The sequence below is a fragment of the Leuciscus leuciscus genome (genome assembly GCF_965113295.1).
Source record: "Leuciscus leuciscus genome assembly, chromosome: 24".
NCBI classification, from domain to species: Eukaryota; Metazoa; Chordata; class Actinopteri; order Cypriniformes; family Leuciscidae; genus Leuciscus; species Leuciscus leuciscus.
The window spans coordinates 26579279-26597792 of record NC_138723.1 but is presented as its reverse complement, the minus strand read 5'-3'; the positions used below and the strand labels follow the sequence as shown (position 1 = coordinate 26597792).

Sequence of the window (18514 nt, the reverse complement as noted above, 5' to 3'; positions counted from 1 at the left end):
ATATATGCACTATTAGGCTACAGATTTATTATATTTTTACTCATATCATTAAAAATATAATAATGTTGTTCTTATAAAAAACACATATTAATTTGAGTTGTTCATTTTAACCTTTAAAAATAACACCAGCTGGCAGGACTCCATGTATGTTTTATTTGGGAGATTTTTTTTCCTTGAACATGCAACATGCAGCTACTGTAGCCTACCTGATATTTATCCAAACAAATCTAGGCTACATTGAATTAAGATCGGAATCAAATTGCAAGCTTATGAATTGAAATCGTGAAATTTGTGTCAAGCACTAATAAAAACAGTAGCTGTTTCCTTACCAGATGTTTTTACAATTACACTTAGACTTACACAAATACACTTGCCTATTGTAATGCAATGTGTTTTTTGGGGTATAGTGGGGGGGTTACAATTTGTTAGCATGTAGCTACATTTATTAGCCTATCACTTAATGTTTAGGTTCATACAATTAAAACCTCAATTAAAAGCCCTGATTTGATCATTCTTATGTTACACTCTAATACGATATGAATGTTTTGTGAAGGGAATAAGTGCACTAAAGTCAGTTTTGTTGTCTCTCAGCAGTTGGTAATAGAAATGAGCCTGTGGTTGCAATTAAATCAGTTTTCCGTGTCTTTTAATGTTCAAAATGATATAAACACAAGGGAAAAATTACTGTGATTTCAGTCAAATCTGAGGAAATGTCTTAGTTTATGGCTGGCCAGATTTCCTCTTGTCTCTTCAGACTTTATAGAAGCGCATTATCATTATCAGTGCAATAGCTGCTTCTGGCAACATCTCTGTTTGTCTTTTCCAGTCTAGACAGGATAAACGACAAACAAAGTAGACAGAAAAGCGTAATGGAAATAAATCTGATCATTTGTTGCAGCACAGAATAAACTGCCTGTACTTTGAGAGGGTTTGTAAAGGGCAGATGCTTAAACCCACTTGCGTCATGAACTTTTCTCTTTGTTTCGAGTAGCTACTTTACTCAGCAGAAATGTACCAGAATGTTAATTAAAATGTGTGGATTAAGCCACAAAGTTGTATATTTAATCATTAAATAACAACAGAAAGTATCTTTACAGCGCCACCTGCTGGCCTCATTCATCACAACTTCAGTTTGAATGTAATTTGTGCTAGAAGGTACTGTGCTGATCAGCTGTCTCCAGTGTTTACAGATATCTTTAACAGCTCACTGGAGATACACCATGTGCCAGCCTGCTTCAAGAACTCCACCATCACAAGTCTTAATGACTACAAACCTGTCCTTCTGACATCTGGTAATGAAGTCCTTTAAGCGCCTCTTTCTGTCCGACTTCAAATCCATCACAGACCCTCTCCTGGACCCCCTGCAGTTTGCCTACAGGTCTGTAGATGACTTAGTTAACATGGTCTTCCACTTCATCCTCCAGCACCTGGATTCACCTGGAACCTACGCCAGGATCCTGTTTGTGGATTTCAGCTCTGCTTTTAACACAATCATTCTGGCTCTGCTACCAAGAGTGCCTGATTCTACTTGAAGGTGGTTCACAGACTTTCAGACTGACATGAGGCAGCACATGGTACTGGGAAAAGATGCTAACCCTTCTCACCCCGGACAGAAACTCACTGAGACACACTCCTCTGCGGTCCATCAAGACTAAAACCATAGCACTTAAACTTAAAACCACAAAAACAGATTCTTTCCATCCGTAATTGGCCTCATCAGCAATACTGCAGGACCCGTGTTCTCTTATCTGCCTCCATGGACAAACTCGGGTTATTTTATATCTATTACAGTAATGCACACAACTCATACACATTAATGCACACGTAAAGTGCACTTTCTGCACTAATGTACAGCTAATGTGTAAATTTTTATTCTTCCTGTTTATGTTTATATTTATATAGTTTTTTCATTTCTTTATAGTTTATTTATATTTATGCTTCTCTTTCATAACTTTGTTTTTGACTTTCCTATCTTACCTTACAGATGTCTATCTTATTAATATTATTTTATTCCTTTTTTTTTTTTTTTACTATTTTTAAGCACCAGTACACCAAGACAAATTCCTTATACATGTAAACCCACGGTACTTGGTAATAAAGGTGATACTGATTCTGAAATTATGACTTAAAATGGCAGAAATATGGCAGAAAAGTCACAATTAATTTTTTTCACAATTATGTCATAAAAAGTCATAATAATGATTTGGTATGTCATAATTTCTACTTTTGTGTAAACATAACTTTTTTATCTCATAATTAGAATGTCACAATTTCAACATCTCTCACAGTTTCTTATAATGTCATAACTTTGACTTTTATGTCATAATTTAGACTGTCATGGAAAAAAGTCAAAATTATGATAGTGTCATAATTGACTTTATAAATCTCATAATTATGATTTAGTATATTATAATTATGACTGACACAATTTCGAATTTATTGCATAATTTTTTTTTTTTTTGAAAAAAGTAAAAATTATGACTTAGTATGTCAATTACGATTTAGTATGTCATAATTTTGACTTTTTAAATTAAGACAGCATGATTTTTTTCTTCTTATGTGGCAGAAATTACCTTCCATATGAATCAGATTATTATACAAATACCATAAACATCGGGGGACCACCATAAGGGGATATGTCAAAAAATATGGGTTTCAACTGGCCGATTTTTTTAATATTACCCCAATCCATAGTAAATATGTGGTTAAAGCCTTGGAAAGTACCAATGGCTGTTGTTTTAACCTTAACCCAATTTGCATTATTAACCCATATTACAGTAATACTTCAAACTTGAATTGATAACTGAGAAAACTTGTTTTGTTTCATTCAAAATGTTTTAGTGTTGAATCTTATCCAACATACCTAAATTATGTTATAGTGATTTTAAGGGAACTCTCTCAGTTTCAAACAGATTGGTTTTCTTCTCAAAAAATACCATCAGGCGTCTTCACAAAACCTTATTTGTTCTCAATTAATAAAACAAATTCGCCAGCTGGACTGAAAACTAAATCAAAGGTTGAGCTGAAATGGCCGTTTGTTCAGAAAGATACTCATATGATGTGACCCACCAAGAAAATGATCTGGAGTGGTCGAGATAACATCAAAGCCATTAGTTGCCCATTAAAGGGGATGGTTGAATATGATTTCACTTTTCTAACTTTAGTTAGCGTGTAATGTTGCTGTTTGAGCATAAACAACATCTGAAAAGTTACAACGCTCAAAGTTCAAAGCAAAGGGAGATATTTGCTTTTAAAGAAATTGCTTTTTAAGGACTACAATAAACGGCTGGTTGGGACTACACAACATTCCTCCCGTGTTAGTGACATCCCTAACCCTAAAATGTACATAAACCCCGCCCCCGTGAACGCGATTTATAGATTATCATGACAGAATATGCTAATCAATGACTATAAAATAACTACACATAAACTACATAAATTCACCAACTAACCATTCAGAAATCTTGTCTACATGTTGTCACTTCTTCTTGAGTCTCTCCATCTTTCTGACTTCGGTTTGAACATAAAAGGCTAAAGGTTTTTGGAATTTCCAGTGCATGTCTGTGTGAGGTAAAAGGACACAAGCTGTTGAAGCTCCGCCCCTCTGTGCCGGGAGCAGCAGCTCATTTGCATTTAAAGGGACAGACACAAAAACGGTACGTGTGAAAAGGGCATTATACCACCCCTTTAAGCTTGATGCAAACACTTATGTGATCCTGCAGACGGAAAACTATTGTAGTAAATTTGTGTATAACAGGTTTTTCCAGCAAAGTTTTGTTTATCATGTTGATAATTTAGAGGCCTTATAAATTTGTGTATCAAATATTATGCAGTCTTTAGGGTTAAGATTTGTGATTAATGTGTTTTCATATGTCCATGCACTATTAAATAGTCGCCTTTGCACCATTATTAAAAATGCATATGCTAAACATCATGTACTTACTTTCCAAAGGGATCTATCTATATAGTGCCCTTGTCTTGAGGTCAACCACTGTTTAACTTGAAATGCATCATGTAGTGCCTGTCATATCTTAGCACTCTCATTCACATGCTTATAGAATACCTCGTCTGGTTTTATAATTCAGTACATCTTCCTTTCTGAGCAAGCATTTATCAGTCTGACAATGTGAAGCAACTCACCCAATACGTTTGTGTACAAAATATATGAAAGTGTATGTAAAACAAAATGTTACCATTCACAGCACAGAGTAAAACCAAGAAAAGACACATACTTTCGAAATCTAGCTGCATTCTTCAAAATGTGCGTCTGGATGGCAAATAGCTCAGAGACCTGTTTTATGAGCTATGCAGACATTTTAATTGTGTAACTGAGAAACAGAATCACTCAGGAGACAGCCTGTCTTTCTTTTCTTTACGGCCCTGTTGTGTTGTCCACAGCATATATATTTTTTAATATGGTCGTTTTAAGACACCGCTGAGAAGGTGGACCCTCTTGCAAACAGACAGACATCGTAAAGGCCATCATTACCTTTGTGTCGTTTCAGTAATTGCAGTTTTTCTTGATTGCAAATACACTATAACTGATTCAAGTGCATGGCCCAATCTCCCAAACCATCCCAAACTCCTGTTTTCAATTTTCACATGTTCCAGTTTTCTGCAAAACTCTACTAAAAAATGTCCTGATTTTGCACAGGTTTAACCATTTTCTCATTCAGAAAACACAGGTACACAATATAGTTAACTCAAGTGTCACACTGTGAACTCAGATAGCACACATTTGATTTATCCATGTGTAAACATTAAGTAGCAAAACTGATGACACTATCAGAATCTTAGGATAATATAAATATTGTGTTGTACACCCTAACTCGTAATTGTCAAACTGATTTGTTTCCAAGTACTTCTTATATTTGGTATTTTTGCAGCACTGAGAGACGACTGCCTGGGGAGGGAGAGAAAATCTTGTCAGAAGACTAAGAAACTGCTTTAGTATGAAAAATATGGTCCTTGCCTTAAGCAATGTTATTTTTACAATTGTAATTGACAGTAGCCTGTACTGTATTGCATTGCATACCAGGTGAATGTTAAATTCTTTGGTGTTTAAAGTTTTCTTTTCATCCACTGCAAGATCTCTTTACAGAAGTGCAAGGAAAATAAACATTTATTAAAGCTTATTGTTGAATTTCACTGTATCAGCACCCCTCTATTCATGCTGTATAGCCTACTGTAATAGACATTGAGCTGTAAAATGATTCCTGGTTGCCAAAGGGAGGTTTTTGTAACAGTATTTTGAACTGATCTCACTAGTGTTATAGTAGTGTACACTAGTGTACTAGTTTTGTATGAAGTTTATGTTTAAAGTTGTGAGAAAATGGTGAATTGTTTCATTAATTGTGTGTCAAGATAAACTGCAAACGAACGTGTTATTATTGAAGAGACCGTCTTTAGTTACTTGCTGACACCTGTTGGACAGAAAAGTGAATTACATGAATAAGTTTCAGTGCTTTTTAGACAGTGCACATTTGTAAATAAATAACTTTGGGATATTCAATATTATGATGCCATGCAATTTATTTATGTCTAAATTATCATCCTTTATTATTATTGTTGTTGTTATTAGCCTATTAGGGTTATTGGGTTTCAAAAAATTATAATTTTAATATTTGCGTCATTTTGTCATGTTTAACTGTAATTGTGTGTGCGTTAAAGGAATCCATAGTATCCAATTGTATGAATGGCTTGGGTTACACGGAAATAAAAGTAGTAATTCTCCGTTGATGCCCATTCAAATGTAAGGACAGAATTATTTATTTATTTTATTATTTTTTTTGGGACAACTTTTTGCACAAAAAAAGTGTCTTTTAAGATCTATTAATTACAATGATTTGTATCTGACATACAACCGCTACATGGAATGATTTGTTGGCCTACGAACTGCATTATCCAGTTGACTGTGATTGGTCCGTTCTGACCAGCGTGGAGAAAGGTTACAGGAACCACAAGAAAAATGGAAACGGGCCGGGCCAATTAGAGATGACTTCTGGGCCTCTAAGCTCCGCCCATTTAGGTTCCTGTTTTTCGTTTCTGTGGAAAAGGCTTTCTCCGTACGGCACTTGTGTTATCCTCCAGTCCAAAAGGGGGCAGTAATGCTCCGTTAACAGTGACGTATCATCATAGAGGTAGACAGCAGCGACAAAACAACAACAGTGTTTGGCAGCTGTTTAGTTATTGCCTAATGTACGATATCAAATTAACATCAAACATTATAAACTCACTTTGATGTATTTGTCTACCCCCTCGTTGTGTCTTTTAATAGTTAATGGTGAGTGAGATGTTATGACAACCTGATTATATTATAAAAGGAAGTTGTTTACATGTGTTGACTTTCGGAGCTCGTAGTATGTTGTGATTGCAGCTTTACCATGTTAAACCGCTGTCTCCTGCTCATCCAGGATGATCAGATCTAGACCATATTACTGCTGAAGATATCAGAAAAGCAGCGGTCAACTCTTCTCTCACATCATGGCCCAGCAGAGAGGAGTCAACAGCCTTCAGTTCAACCAGGACCAGAGTGAGTCTAAAACACTTCCTTTCAGAATCATTCTGCTATATAATAACTAATGCTGCTAGACTATCTATCTATCTATCTATCTATCTATCTATCTATCTATCTATCTATCTATCTATCTATCCATCTATCTGTGTTGAGTACATTTAATAAATGTATTCATTAACATATAAGTAGTGATTGACAATTTTTATATTTTATGACCATTTTGATTTGCCAATATAATACCAACATATTTCATGATAGCAAATATGTAACCTCAATTTTTTTAATCAAATGAACACAATGTTTACTCCTAGTTCACATTTTTGAAAACATTAAAAAGTGCATTAATTATTGACGAGGTAGATTTTGAAACCAACTAAAGGGGAAATTGGCGTAAAGCCAATAATCTAAAAAATAGCAACATATCAGCCAAAATACTATTAATGATATACTTATGATCTGTACTTTATTCATGTTCTGATTTCCATGTTATTTAGGTTGTTTCTGCTGTGCCATGGAAACAGGTGTCCGCATTTATAATGTGGAACCTTTAATGGAAAAGGGCCATTTAGGTAAAATATTTTTGGGTTTTTCTTCTTTTTTTTAAAACAAAACCTATGTAGAGTTAGCTATTAAAGTTAGTTCACCAAAAAAAAAAAATTCTGTCATTAATTACTCACCCTCATGTCGTTCCAAACCCGTACGACAGCTACTCAACTGACACTTTGAAGCTTCAAAAAGTTCATAAAGAGATTAAAGAGAATAAAAGCTTAAATTATTATTAATAATCTGTTCATCATATAAAGTGATCGAGTCTCTTCAGAAATTTTTAACTAAACCGATCAATTCATATGGATTAGTTTTACGATCTCTTTATGAACTTTGAAGCGTCAAAAGGACAGAAAGATCTTCATTTGTGTTCTGAAGATGAATGAAAGTCTTATGGGTTTTGAACACGAGGGTGAGTAATTAATGACAGAATTTTCATTTTTGGGTGAACTATCCCTTTAACTGTCTGTGATTTGATTGTATATAGATCACGAGCAGGTGGGCAGCATTGCCTTGTGTTCAATGCTTCATCGATCAAACCTCTTGGCTGTAGTGGGAGGCGGCGTCAACCCCAAATTCTCTGAAATATCAGGTACACTGAGCACTTTAATTCTTGGACTTCCCTCTTTTGAAGCTGGAATAAACAGTTTTCCTCAACATTATCCAATGTTTCATCACATCTTTGGCAGTATTAATATGGGATGATGCTCAGGAAGTGCGAGACCCTAAGGACAAATTAGTTCTTGAGTTCACGTTCACCAAACCGGTCCTCGCTGTGCGCATGAGACATGACAAGTAAGATACACAGCCATCAAGACAATAGCGCTTGATATTTCATGCTTCAAATGTTGTTTGTGTTAATAACATCATATTTCCTGTCCTTGTATGTGAAGAATCATCATTGTCCTGAAAAACAGGATCTACGTTTACAGTTTCCCCGAAAACCCTGTCAAGCTTTTTGAGTTTGACACTCGAGATAACCCAAAAGGTATTGAGAGCATTGCTTGTGTGAGAGGCTTTACTTGTTTTTGATGTATGTATTATTTTTAATCACTGTATTTTGGGGTTTGTAGGTTTGTGTGACCTTTGTCCTAGTTTGGAAAAGCAGTTGCTGGTTTTCCCTGGACACAAATGTGGCAGTCTACAATTAGTGGTAAGATTTATGTGAAACTTACATAATATCATATTACAGTGGTAAATATGATATATATTATAAATATTATACATTATTACAGTTGAAATTCCAATGTTGCATACTAAAGGGATAGTGATGAAGATGAGAATGCTCTCATGTATTCACCCTCATGCCCTCCCCGATGCATATGACTGTCTTTCTTCAGATAAACACAAACAAAGATTTTTAGGAAAATAATCAATCTCTGTGAGTCCATATAATGCAAGTGAAATTGTTTGAGTTTATCTGAAGAAAGTAAGTCATATACATTGATGGCATGAGGGTTTAATTTTTGGGTCAACTATGCCTTTAAAACTTTGTCATTTATTAACACATTAGTAGTGTTATTACCTTTGTTTATGACTCTTTGACAGGAACTTTCCAACACAAAACCTGGCACCTCTTCTGCCCCTTTCACCATCAACGCCCACCAAAGTGAAATCGCCTGCCTGGCACTGAACCAGCTGGGCAGTGTGGTTGCGTCGGCCTCCAGGAAGGGCACGTTGATCCGTCTGTTCGACACTACAACACGAGACAAGCTAGTGGAACTACGAAGAGGAACTGACCCTGCTACACTTTACTGGTAAAGTGTTTGAGCTTCTTCGTGCACTAGCTCTGCTCGCTCTGGACAGTCTCTCAACTTCCTGGGACGCTTTCTAAACAGTATTGAAGGAGTTCACATATATGCTGCTTTTCCTTCACTGTATGATCAAACTATCTATTTAAAGAAATATATATAATACATTTATATTTATCTTAACTAATTCAATTAAAAATGCAAATTTTTTTTAAGTAAACCAACTCTTTACTAATAGTATAAATGTATTAATAATTAGTGATTGACTGATATGAAATGTTTTAATATAGATATCTAGACAGCAGAGTGGCCAATATTTCAATCATATTTAAGCAGACGCCTTCAGATCAAAAGGAAACAAAATTGGGTTGAGTTTAACTTCATTATTGTATGTCATATGAATATATGTGTATTGCTGTTTTTTTGTAAAAGAAAAACAACTCCAATTCTGCTTATAATTTAATTTAATTGTATTATATTTATTGATAATATATATTGATTTTATATATATATTATATATATAATATATATTTATTATTTATTGAATTCTATTGTTTTCCAGTATTAATTTCAGACACAACATAATTGTATTTGATTATATTTGATTATTTTATTTTATTTATTTATTTTATATTAAAATAATAATAAATTATTTAACTCTGTTGTTTTCCAGTATTAATTTAGCAAGACTAAATTTTATTTTATTTTATTAATTATTTTATTAATTTAGTTTATATTAAAATAATTATTGAATTCTGTTGTTTTCCAGTATTAATTTCAGCCATGACAAAATTTTATTAATTTTGTTTATTAATTATTTTATTAATTTTGTTTATATTAAAATGATAATTAATCATTGAATTCTGTTGTTTTCCAGTATTAATTTCAGCCACGACTCATCCTTTCTGTGTGCATCAAGCGACAAGGGAACTGTGCACATATTTGCTCTGAAAGACACCAAACTGAACCGTCGCTCTGCGTAAGATTTTCACAAACATTCCTAGTTGAACATGTTATTAATAAACACTATTTGACATTCGCAGTGTTTTTTAGAAATATCCTAGTAGTTGTAGTTAGAGAGTCACTGGCATTTCTGGCTGGCTTCTTGTTTTCTGTAGTTTGGCACGCGTAGGAAAGGTGGGTCCGGTCATCGGACAGTATGTGGACAGTCAGTGGTCTCTGGCTAACTTCACAGTGCCGGCTGAGTGCGCTTGCATCTGTGCCTTTGGGAAGAACACCTCCAAAAACGTCAACTCTGTTATTGGTATGTGGTGTTTTGGGTTTTTTCCAAGACCTTTGATTGAAACATTATTGATCTGTCAGTTTTTCTTATCACATGTTTCTCTCTTTCAAAGCCATATGTGTTGATGGGACATTCCACAAGTACGTCTTCACCCCTGATGGAAACTGCAACCGCGAGGCTTTTGACGTGTATCTGGACATTTGTGATGATGATGATTTCTAAGGCTTGAGATTGAGCATCTTATGTAAAATAGTAGTCACTTTAACAGTGAACTCTGCTGGTTGAAATCTTCCTGTTGCTTGTTTCTGTGAGTTTGTCTTACTGCAATGTATAATCAAATGTATATAAAATCAGTCTGTGTGAATAAATGTCTTGTAAACTTTGATCTTATCGTTATCACTCCACATACAGACGTTTCAAAGTCTGTGATCATTTGTTAGTCCTTCAGAAGAACCCAACCTTTGAACACTTTTTAATGATTTCTCATCATTCTTTGTCTTCTTGGTTTGCTGTTACTCTTGAGGAATAAGGTCACATACACTTTAAGGAACTTTACTCATGAGATCAATACATCCTTTTGGGACTGAACTTTTAGAAGAGGGTTTTGGGCTGTGCTGTTGTTAATTAATAGAGGGAACTTCTAAAATGATAGATCATAGGGTTTATCAATGATCAATTCAAATGCATTTTATTATGCACTAGATGACTAGTTTTCAGTGCATATATTACAAAAGTTTGGGGTCGGTAAGATTGTTTAATGTTTTGGAAGGAAGTCTCATGCTCAACGAGGCTGCATATATTTGATAAAAAATACAGTACAGTTAGTAATATTTTGAAATATTACAATTTAAAATAACTTTTTTGTATTTGAATATATTTTATAATATAATTAGATCTATCTATGCACAGAAATATTAAGCAGCACAACCGTTGTCAACATTGATGATAATAATAAATGTTTCTTGATGATAGATAGATAGATAGATAGATAGCAGACATAAACACCACAGATATGCATAATACACGTCTGCATTTTATTCTCAGTGGTTATGCTCACAGACATGCAGACATAAACATGAGTGTTGGGTATTGAGCTGAGTCAAAGGGAGGGAGCGTTTGCTGCTCATTATTACACACGGATGTGCTGAACTGTCCGTGACAACCATCCAAAAACACGCAACACGACCCAAAGAGTGTGTCCAGAGTCATCAGAGACGGTGGAGGTGTCGTGTTTGCTTGTTTTTGTTGTATGACAGCTGAAGATTGTTGCACCGAAGGTGGGATTTCTCCTCAGAAAGTGAGTTTTTGTCACGCTAGCATGCTAGCCGTCTACGCTAACACAGCAGAAGTGACAAGTGAGAAATATTGAAACTGTTTTGACTGAATAGCTCTAAAATAATATAATCTAAGATTTAAACATTTTAATTGAAAAAAAGTGCTTATTTATATAGATAAAATGTGTAAATATGTTAAATTTACGGGATGTTTACTAGCTTTTATTAGCTCTTCATAGCTTTAGCACAAAACTGAGATGCTAAATTGATTATTGAAAAACATTAGACGGGTTTTGGATTATTTCGTTAGGTTAATCTAAATCAGAAATGTCTTGTAAACTTCAACACTGACATTTTAATATTTGACAGGACATTTGCAGCTGGTTAGCATGGATTGAAAGCTAATATTGACGTTTGCTCCAAGCATCAAAATTATTTTGGCACCAAGCATATTTTTATTGTTTTATTTTTATTGCCTGAGTAGTAAAATAGATTATACAATAATTGCTCTTTTATTGTCAATAAATAAAAACATTCCACGGCTTATGTTACACGCAGTGTGGCAGATTTAACGCTTGGGCACATGACTGACATCTTGCAACCTTCCCTTTTCAACATGTGTGTGTTTGGCAATCACAGCCACTGCATGTCATTTGCATAGACGTTGCATACTGAAAGACTTAATTACATATTAAATTGAGTTGTACAGTTTATCTTTTTTATTTTACTATTCAGGCACAATTTAGTCCACAAGGATGGCTTCTCGTAAAAAGGTGCTCCTGAAGGTGATCATTCTTGGGGATTCTGGGTAAGTGATTGTCTTCTGAAACAATCATGCCTGACAATGTTATCTAATTAGGTTTTGAGACATAAACTTTTAGATTATACAATAATTGCTCTTCTATTTATGTCCAACAGTGTTGGGAAGACCTCTCTGATGAACCAATATGTCAATAAGAAGTTCAGCAATCAGTATAAAGCCACTATCGGTGCAGATTTTCTTACCAAGGAGGTGATGGTGGATGACAGGCTGGTGACAATGCAGGTATGACTCTTTAAATGTTACATTTTTGTTTAGCACATTTTATTTATATATAATTAGGTTTTGTTTTATTACCACAGGTCCATGTACAATAGTCAAGAAGACTTTTTACAGGAAAAATCATTTGTTATATAATACTTTATAATATAATTGTATTATATGAAGTATTTTTGGTGTAAAAAGGCTTTACTAACATTGTTAATGGACCTCAGGATAATATATATATATATATATATATATATATATATATATATAATTATTATTATTATTATTAGGGATGAACTGAAATAAGAAATATATATATATATTTATATATATATATATAGTGATTTAAAGTGCCCCTATTATGGAGTTTTGAAAATGACCTTTCATGTAGTGTGTAACAGCTCTAAGTGAATGAAAACATCCTGCAATGTTTTAAATCTGAAAGTGCACCGTATATAAAGTTATTGTCTTTCAAAAGTAAGAGTCGACTCTGGGTCAATGAAATTAATAGTTTTTCAAACGAGTCATAAGCCGTTTCGTTGTGACGTCAAGATGAAACATTAGCATATTGCCCGCCCACTTATTGCGCGCGCAGACACCAGGGAAAACTTGAATCCCATCAAACTCTGCAGCTGATTCCTGTGGATGCTGGATAGCATCATGTCGAGAAGACGCTGTGCTCTACGATGTAAAGGTAAAGCCAGTTTTTTTCCACTGCCCAAGGACGAGCATGTGAAGAATCAGTGGTTAAAATTCATCTTTACCACGATTCCACAGCAGTATAATCCTAAACCTTTGCTGTGTTCCCTTTATTTTACTGACGACTGCTTCTCAAATCTCAGAGTTCAGTGCAGGATTCGCAAACCGCTTGCTCTTGAAAGATGGTGTTCAAAATACTTAATTTTGAGTTTTATATTGTGTAGGTCTCCTGCTAACTGGTTAACTCACATTATTACTGTCTTACTGAAATACTTCTGCTAATCAATTGTGGACCACTATTACCTAAAACTGTGTCTATTAATGCAGATTATCTGTCGTTCTCACTACTTTGAGGAAAGATTAAGCATGGAGCAAGATTTGTTTTACCGCATTGGTTCTCGCACTTGCGCGCACGTTTGAGCTTACCGAAACAGCCTAAATCATATGGATTTCTCAATAAATCGACAGAAATGATGAGTGAATATTAAAAATGTCTATATTTGTGTGTAAAGATGAATGAAAGTCTTGTGGGTTTAGACTGACATGAGGGTGAGTATGATGACAGAATTTTCAATATTTGAGTAAATTATCAATTTGAATTTCATCTCATCTGGTCCTTCTCTTTCATATTTGGTTTTCTTTTTTATTTTCCTTATCAATGTTATGCTGTTTTCTGTGAAACACACCGCTCTCTGCATTAACAAATAACATGTCCATGGCAGCAATCGAATTTTATAACGGCAAAAGCTGGGTCGCTGTCGTGAAACACTTAACGGTTTCCCTTACCTTTATCATTTTTATGCAGGATTATATGCAACACCCTTAAGTTATTCCCTTAGCTGAGGGGAAATCACGCCTTAAGTCTCGTGCTTAAGAGAAAAACTTCAGGTGCTTTATGCAACCGGGCACAGGCATTTATAGGATGCTGTTACTTTAAGACCTAATGCACGGATCCAATATAATGATACACATCCGATTTCTTTTTCAACTCTTTACGTTCACTTTAGACATAACTGACTGTGTTTACGGGAATACTTGACATACTTTTGTTTCGTTTCAAAAGAAAATTCTCATTATATTCTGCCCTGTAATATTCTCATGGCCGTTTCAGATCTGGGACACGGCAGGACAGGAGCGCTTCCAGTCGTTGGGTGTGGCTTTTTACCGTGGAGCGGACTGCTGCGTGCTGGTGTACGACGTCACAGCGCCCAACACCTTCAAAACCCTGGACAGCTGGAGGGACGAGTTCCTCATTCAGGCCAGCCCACGAGACCCGGAGAACTTCCCCTTTGTAGTGCTCGGCAACAAAATCGACTTGGAGAACAGACAGGTCTGTCTCCATTCAATCATATTTGACATCAAAATCTGGAAAGAAAACCACCTGATGATTTCAAAATCATCTAAACACAATTTTCTTGCGTTGTTTTTTACAAAGTTTGGAATAATTACGATTTTTTTAATGTCTTTGAAAGAAGTTTCCTCTGCTCACCAAAGCTGCCATCATTTGATCAAAAATACAGGAATAAAAAGAAATATTAATAGAAATAATTTGTTTTTATTTGATTATACAGTATTTTAAAATGTAATTTATTCCTGTGATCAAAGCTGGATTTTCAGCATCACTACTCCAGTCTTCAGTGTCACATGATTCTTCAGGAATCATTCTAATATGATGATTTGCTGCTCAGAAAACATTTACTATTAGTATTATCAGTGTTGAAAACAGTTGTGCTGCTTCATATTTTTGGTCAGAGACATCTTTCAAAACCATTTTATAAAATGGATAGTGTTATTGAAGTATCATTTAGATACTATTATGTTTGTTTTTTTAATTATTATTTTAAATTCGTGTTTGTTTTTCCATTTTCATCTTAAAGTTGTAGTTATTGTTTTTGACCTTTTTATTCGATTTTGCTTTTTGAAATGTCTATATGTATTTTTTTTAATCAATTTTATTTCAGTCTGTTAATTATTTTAGTACATAATGTTAAACGAAATGAAAATGAGAGATGTTGTCTTGCTAATTTAGCTGAAATAAAATAAATAAGTTTATTTATATTTTATTTCGTTTCAACTAATGAAAATGTTTGTTAACCATAATAGAGTGCATCAGTCGGATTCCGGAAGTAAAAACTCCATTCGTTTTCTCCATAGAAAAATAGATTTTTAACCATAACTTTTAAACCTGTAAAGACAGCTTTAATGTGAGCTATGAGATTGTTAATCACTAGTATTTGCTTCTGCTGAAGCCGTCAGCCTGAATTATTTCAACTTAGTTTTAAAATAATCTTGTTTAACAGCAGAATTTGTGATGGACAGCTACATTACCTATGATGCTGTACTGAAAATTCCACCAATCAGGGAAGGTAAAGAAGCTCCGCCCACTCCCATGAAGCACTGCAAGTCAGTCTTCCTATGCTCTCAATATACTTAATTTGAATATATGCAAATTTGTCTATAAACTTAAAATATGTTGCAAATACATCAACATTTTACATACAAGTTCTTTACATACAAGTAAACAACTTGTATGTTCTTTACTTGTATGTAAATAACATACAAGTACTTTACTCATGTGTAGTCAATGAGTAGTTCATTTAACTACTTCATTCTTTATGAAGATTATGCTGTTCGCGATGCTTCATGGGATTGTAGTTCTTTCCCACAATAAAGCCGTTAAGGACACCGTCTTGTACCTTTGTATTCTCGTCTGATTTTCAAATACTTTTTGATTTCAAATCAAAGTTTGTAATGTTGTGATTCACCTCGTATCTGATTGGCTTGGTTCATGGCATGTAACGCTTTAACAAAGACTGTCTTTGTTAACCCTTGGGAGAAATGAATGGAAAAAATACTTCTGGGACCAACACCGCTGAAAAAGTGGGCTGGCACTGTTGTCATATATCACTTTACTATTATTGATTGACCAATTGACCGTCTTGTGCAGGTGACAACGAAACGAGCCCAGGCGTGGTGTCAGAGCAAAAGCAATATCCCATACTTTGAGACCAGCGCAAAAGAGGCCATCAACGTGGACCAAGCTTTCCAAACGATCGCTCGCAACGCCCTCAAACAGGTACGCACCGTTTGACGTGTCCAATAACAGCACCTCAACTCTGATACTAACAGCTGTTCACGTCACAGGAGTCCGAGGTGGAGACGTACGACTTCCCAGACCAGATTAAACTGAGAGATGACAGACCCGTGTCCTCTGGTGACAGCTGCAGCTGCTGAGATGGGACGCAAGGAGACAAGAGGACCAGAGACGCAGGGGAGAGCCGGCGCGGACCGATCCCGATAGTGCAAAGCATTCAGAAGAAAACACTTTTTTTTCCAAACTTGTATGTAAAGAACTGTTAGGAATTTAAAGAAGCTCCCTGCCACAGTATCAGTTTTAATATAACTACATTTAAGGATATTATTTCTATGAGAAATCTATTCTATTATTTACAAGTGATTTTTTTTTTGCATTGTTTTTTTTTTTCTTTTTATATAGTGTATTCTTTCATCCATGCAGAATATAGTCTTTTAGACTCGTCTCCTGCTTGTATGTCTGTCCGTGCCTTTTTTCTGTAGGATGTAGAAGCAGTCACACTTCCTTATAATTCCTTCTTTTTTTTTTTTTTTTTTGCCAAATTCTTTAATGTTAACCTAAATTGATTATTTAACTAAATCTACGCTGCATAAACAGCCCAACATGTCATGATATCTAAATCTTCAGCATGATTTAACAGTTTATCAGCTGCCAAGGAAAGAAAGAAAGAAAGGTTTGTGCCTAAAGACACTCGCATATACACGATACCCTCATTAGGATTGGAGGGTTGAATGGCTTGGTGGTGGTGTCGAATGAACATTTTGGGGGATCTGGGAGCTCACAAAGTATTAAGTGCAATCATTTTAACCATGTAACATGTTTCTTTCACTTGACTGAACGCGTTTCCCCAGTTATAGTGTATGAATGTAACAAATTAATGATTAATTCCTGTCTCCTGCAAACATGTCTTGATCTCTCATGCTGTCTAATTACTTGGTTTACATTTCAATGTTCATGCATTTCTAACGGGCTCATCTCATTGACCAAATTATGGGTATGATTCATGTGGGTCAATAAAGGCACAAAATGTGAAGGAAAGCAGAAATCAGAGAGTTCTGACAAACCCGTGAATCCATGTGATTTTTTTAACGTCTTTATTTCGATCAACCAGTATTGTAGATGATTATGTTTGAAAACTCCTAGCGATGTCTGCCAATAGAAATCAACATCTGTCCCTCTTTTATAAAACAATGAACTTTCCTTATTGTTTTCTCGAACAGTGCTCCGATAATAAATCTTTATTCAAATGACAAAACAGTTTTGGCTTCTGTTGCATCGCAAAACTTTTAACACACAACATTTTCTTTCTTAAGACGTTATGATGAGTCGCATCTCTCAGACAGAGCAAAAGCACATTAACTGTGCTATTTGTGTCCTCGCAGTCCATACTGAACACATGGGAGCAGATGTTTTATCCTCATTACATGGTGCAAAAACAGCACCTGCATCCATATGTCTCATCTTATGCTTGTATTAGAGTCACTGTGAGACAGGAGGTCCAAATGCATCCATGGTTTCCATCACTAGAGACAAGTGGTCCAAAAACGAGCTTACAGAAACACGAAGAATACGGGCTTCGTCTGCAGTCCATCTCCTAAAAAGGCATGAACAAAAATCAGATGTTTCATTTCGTGTAATAGAAATATTCAGTGTATATCAACAACCACAGATATATAGATCTTAATTTAATGTTATATCTATCACAAATAGATAGGCTGGTGCTTTAAATAAAAAAAGACTAGGTAACTGGGTCCGTGTGGGAAATGTCGACCTAAATGTAAATTAGGACAACTATTTTGAATGATAGGTTTTTAGGTGATCGTTGATTGGGTATTACTCACACAGACAGTGTTTGTCCTGAAACGTCCAGATTTTTACTGATTCCTCCTTTCCTGGGCTCAGGATCAGGAGATAAAGACTGCAGGGCAATAATTGCCTCTCTCTCAGACGGGAAAGGGACCTTTAAAAAGCTGATGTTTTGTAGAGTTAAAGAAATAAGGACCTGGAAATATTTCTTAAGCATGATTAACAGCTCTACTGTGTTATTTGGCTGCTGTTGCACATGGTGTCTGATCATGCGTGCAAGCACGCCAAGCAGGTAAGAGCTAAATAAGTCGGAATAAATCCTGCGATACAGAAGAATAGTTTAACAATTAATGTTTTGGACATTTAGAAACAACAATAAAAGGATACAATTCAAGTTTTCTTTCTGAACCGTTTTCACTCATGCAAGTCGCCATGTTGACATGTTTTGTTTGGGTTTAGATTGAAAGCGGCATTTTCGTCAAGTTTTGATTAAACGTAACCTTAATTTCATAAAATCACATTCGACAAATTTGGATTCACATCACAGTCATATCAAC

General features: G+C 35.1%; 3 protein-coding genes and 1 long non-coding RNA gene across 5 annotated transcripts in view; 2 read left to right on the top strand and 2 right to left on the bottom strand.

Moving 5' to 3' along the window:
- The window catches only part of LOC309488705, a 169050-nt gene extending 165406 nt beyond the window's left edge, over positions 1-3644 (bottom strand). The window contains exon 1 of the long non-coding RNA XR_014202240.1: positions 3432-3644. This is a non-coding gene — a long non-coding RNA (uncharacterized lncRNA). The remainder of the gene's footprint in view (positions 1-3431) is intronic.
- A 2478-nt stretch (positions 3645-6122) lies between these two features.
- On the top strand, positions 6123-10442 carry wdr45 (WD repeat domain 45). The gene is made up of 11 exons (XM_082158537.1): positions 6123-6283; positions 6414-6532; positions 7012-7086; positions 7551-7655; positions 7753-7858; positions 7957-8051; positions 8137-8216; positions 8612-8820; positions 9692-9793; positions 9933-10078; positions 10170-10442. Exons 2-11 carry the CDS (start codon positions 6484-6486, stop codon positions 10277-10279), a joined length of 1077 nt encoding a protein of 358 aa, XP_082014663.1. The 5' UTR covers positions 6123-6283; positions 6414-6483; the 3' UTR covers positions 10280-10442.
- Positions 10443-11147: 705 nt separating this feature from the next.
- Positions 11148-17406, top strand: LOC309488776 (ras-related protein rab7). 2 transcript variants are annotated; one of them, XM_082157119.1, is made up of 6 exons: positions 11148-11334; positions 12067-12139; positions 12250-12376; positions 14169-14387; positions 16005-16133; positions 16202-17406. In XM_082157119.1, exons 2-6 carry the CDS (start codon positions 12087-12089, stop codon positions 16289-16291), a joined length of 618 nt encoding a protein of 205 aa, XP_082013245.1. In that variant the 5' UTR covers positions 11148-11334; positions 12067-12086; the 3' UTR covers positions 16292-17406. The 2 variants fall into 2 exon arrangements, with proteins under 2 accessions (XP_082013245.1, XP_082013244.1); XM_082157118.1 differs by having other exon boundaries at positions 11149-11354.
- Positions 17229-18444, bottom strand: lage3 (L antigen family member 3). Its single transcript, XM_082157120.1, has 3 exons — positions 18345-18444; positions 17993-18121; positions 17229-17745 (listed from the first exon to the last, which is right to left on the bottom strand). The coding sequence occupies exons 1-3, from the start codon at positions 18389-18391 to the stop codon at positions 17631-17633; spliced, it is 291 nt and encodes a 96-aa protein (XP_082013246.1). The 5' UTR covers positions 18392-18444; the 3' UTR covers positions 17229-17630.
- Positions 18445-18514: the final 70 nt, after the last annotated feature.

Excerpts from the sequence above, each read along its gene's own strand:
- wdr45 (XM_082158537.1), top strand. The coding sequence starts at position 6,484 with ATGGCCCAGCAGAGAGGAGTCAACAGCCTTCAGTTCAACCAGGACCAG. Across the intron at positions 6,533-7,011 it reads TCAGTTCAACCAGGACCAGA|GTTGTTTCTGCTGTGCCATG; the intron begins GTGAGTCTAAAA and ends CATGTTATTTAG. Across the intron at positions 7,656-7,752 it reads CAAATTCTCTGAAATATCAG|TATTAATATGGGATGATGCT; the intron begins GTACACTGAGCA and ends CATCTTTGGCAG.
- lage3 (XM_082157120.1), bottom strand. The coding sequence starts at position 18,391 with ATGGCGACTTGCATGAGTGAAAACGGTTCAGAAAGAAAACTTGAATT. Across the intron at positions 18,122-18,344 it reads TCAGAAAGAAAACTTGAATT|CTTTTTAAAGGTCCCTTTCC; the intron begins GTATCCTTTTAT and ends ACAAAACATCAG. Across the intron at positions 17,746-17,992 it reads TCAGGACAAACACTGTCTGT|GAGATGGACTGCAGACGAAG; the intron begins GTGAGTAATACC and ends ATGCCTTTTTAG.
- LOC309488776 (XM_082157119.1), top strand. The coding sequence starts at position 12,087 with ATGGCTTCTCGTAAAAAGGTGCTCCTGAAGGTGATCATTCTTGGGGAT. Across the intron at positions 12,140-12,249 it reads ATCATTCTTGGGGATTCTGG|TGTTGGGAAGACCTCTCTGA; the intron begins GTAAGTGATTGT and ends TATGTCCAACAG. Across the intron at positions 16,134-16,201 it reads CTCGCAACGCCCTCAAACAG|GAGTCCGAGGTGGAGACGTA; the intron begins GTACGCACCGTT and ends TTCACGTCACAG.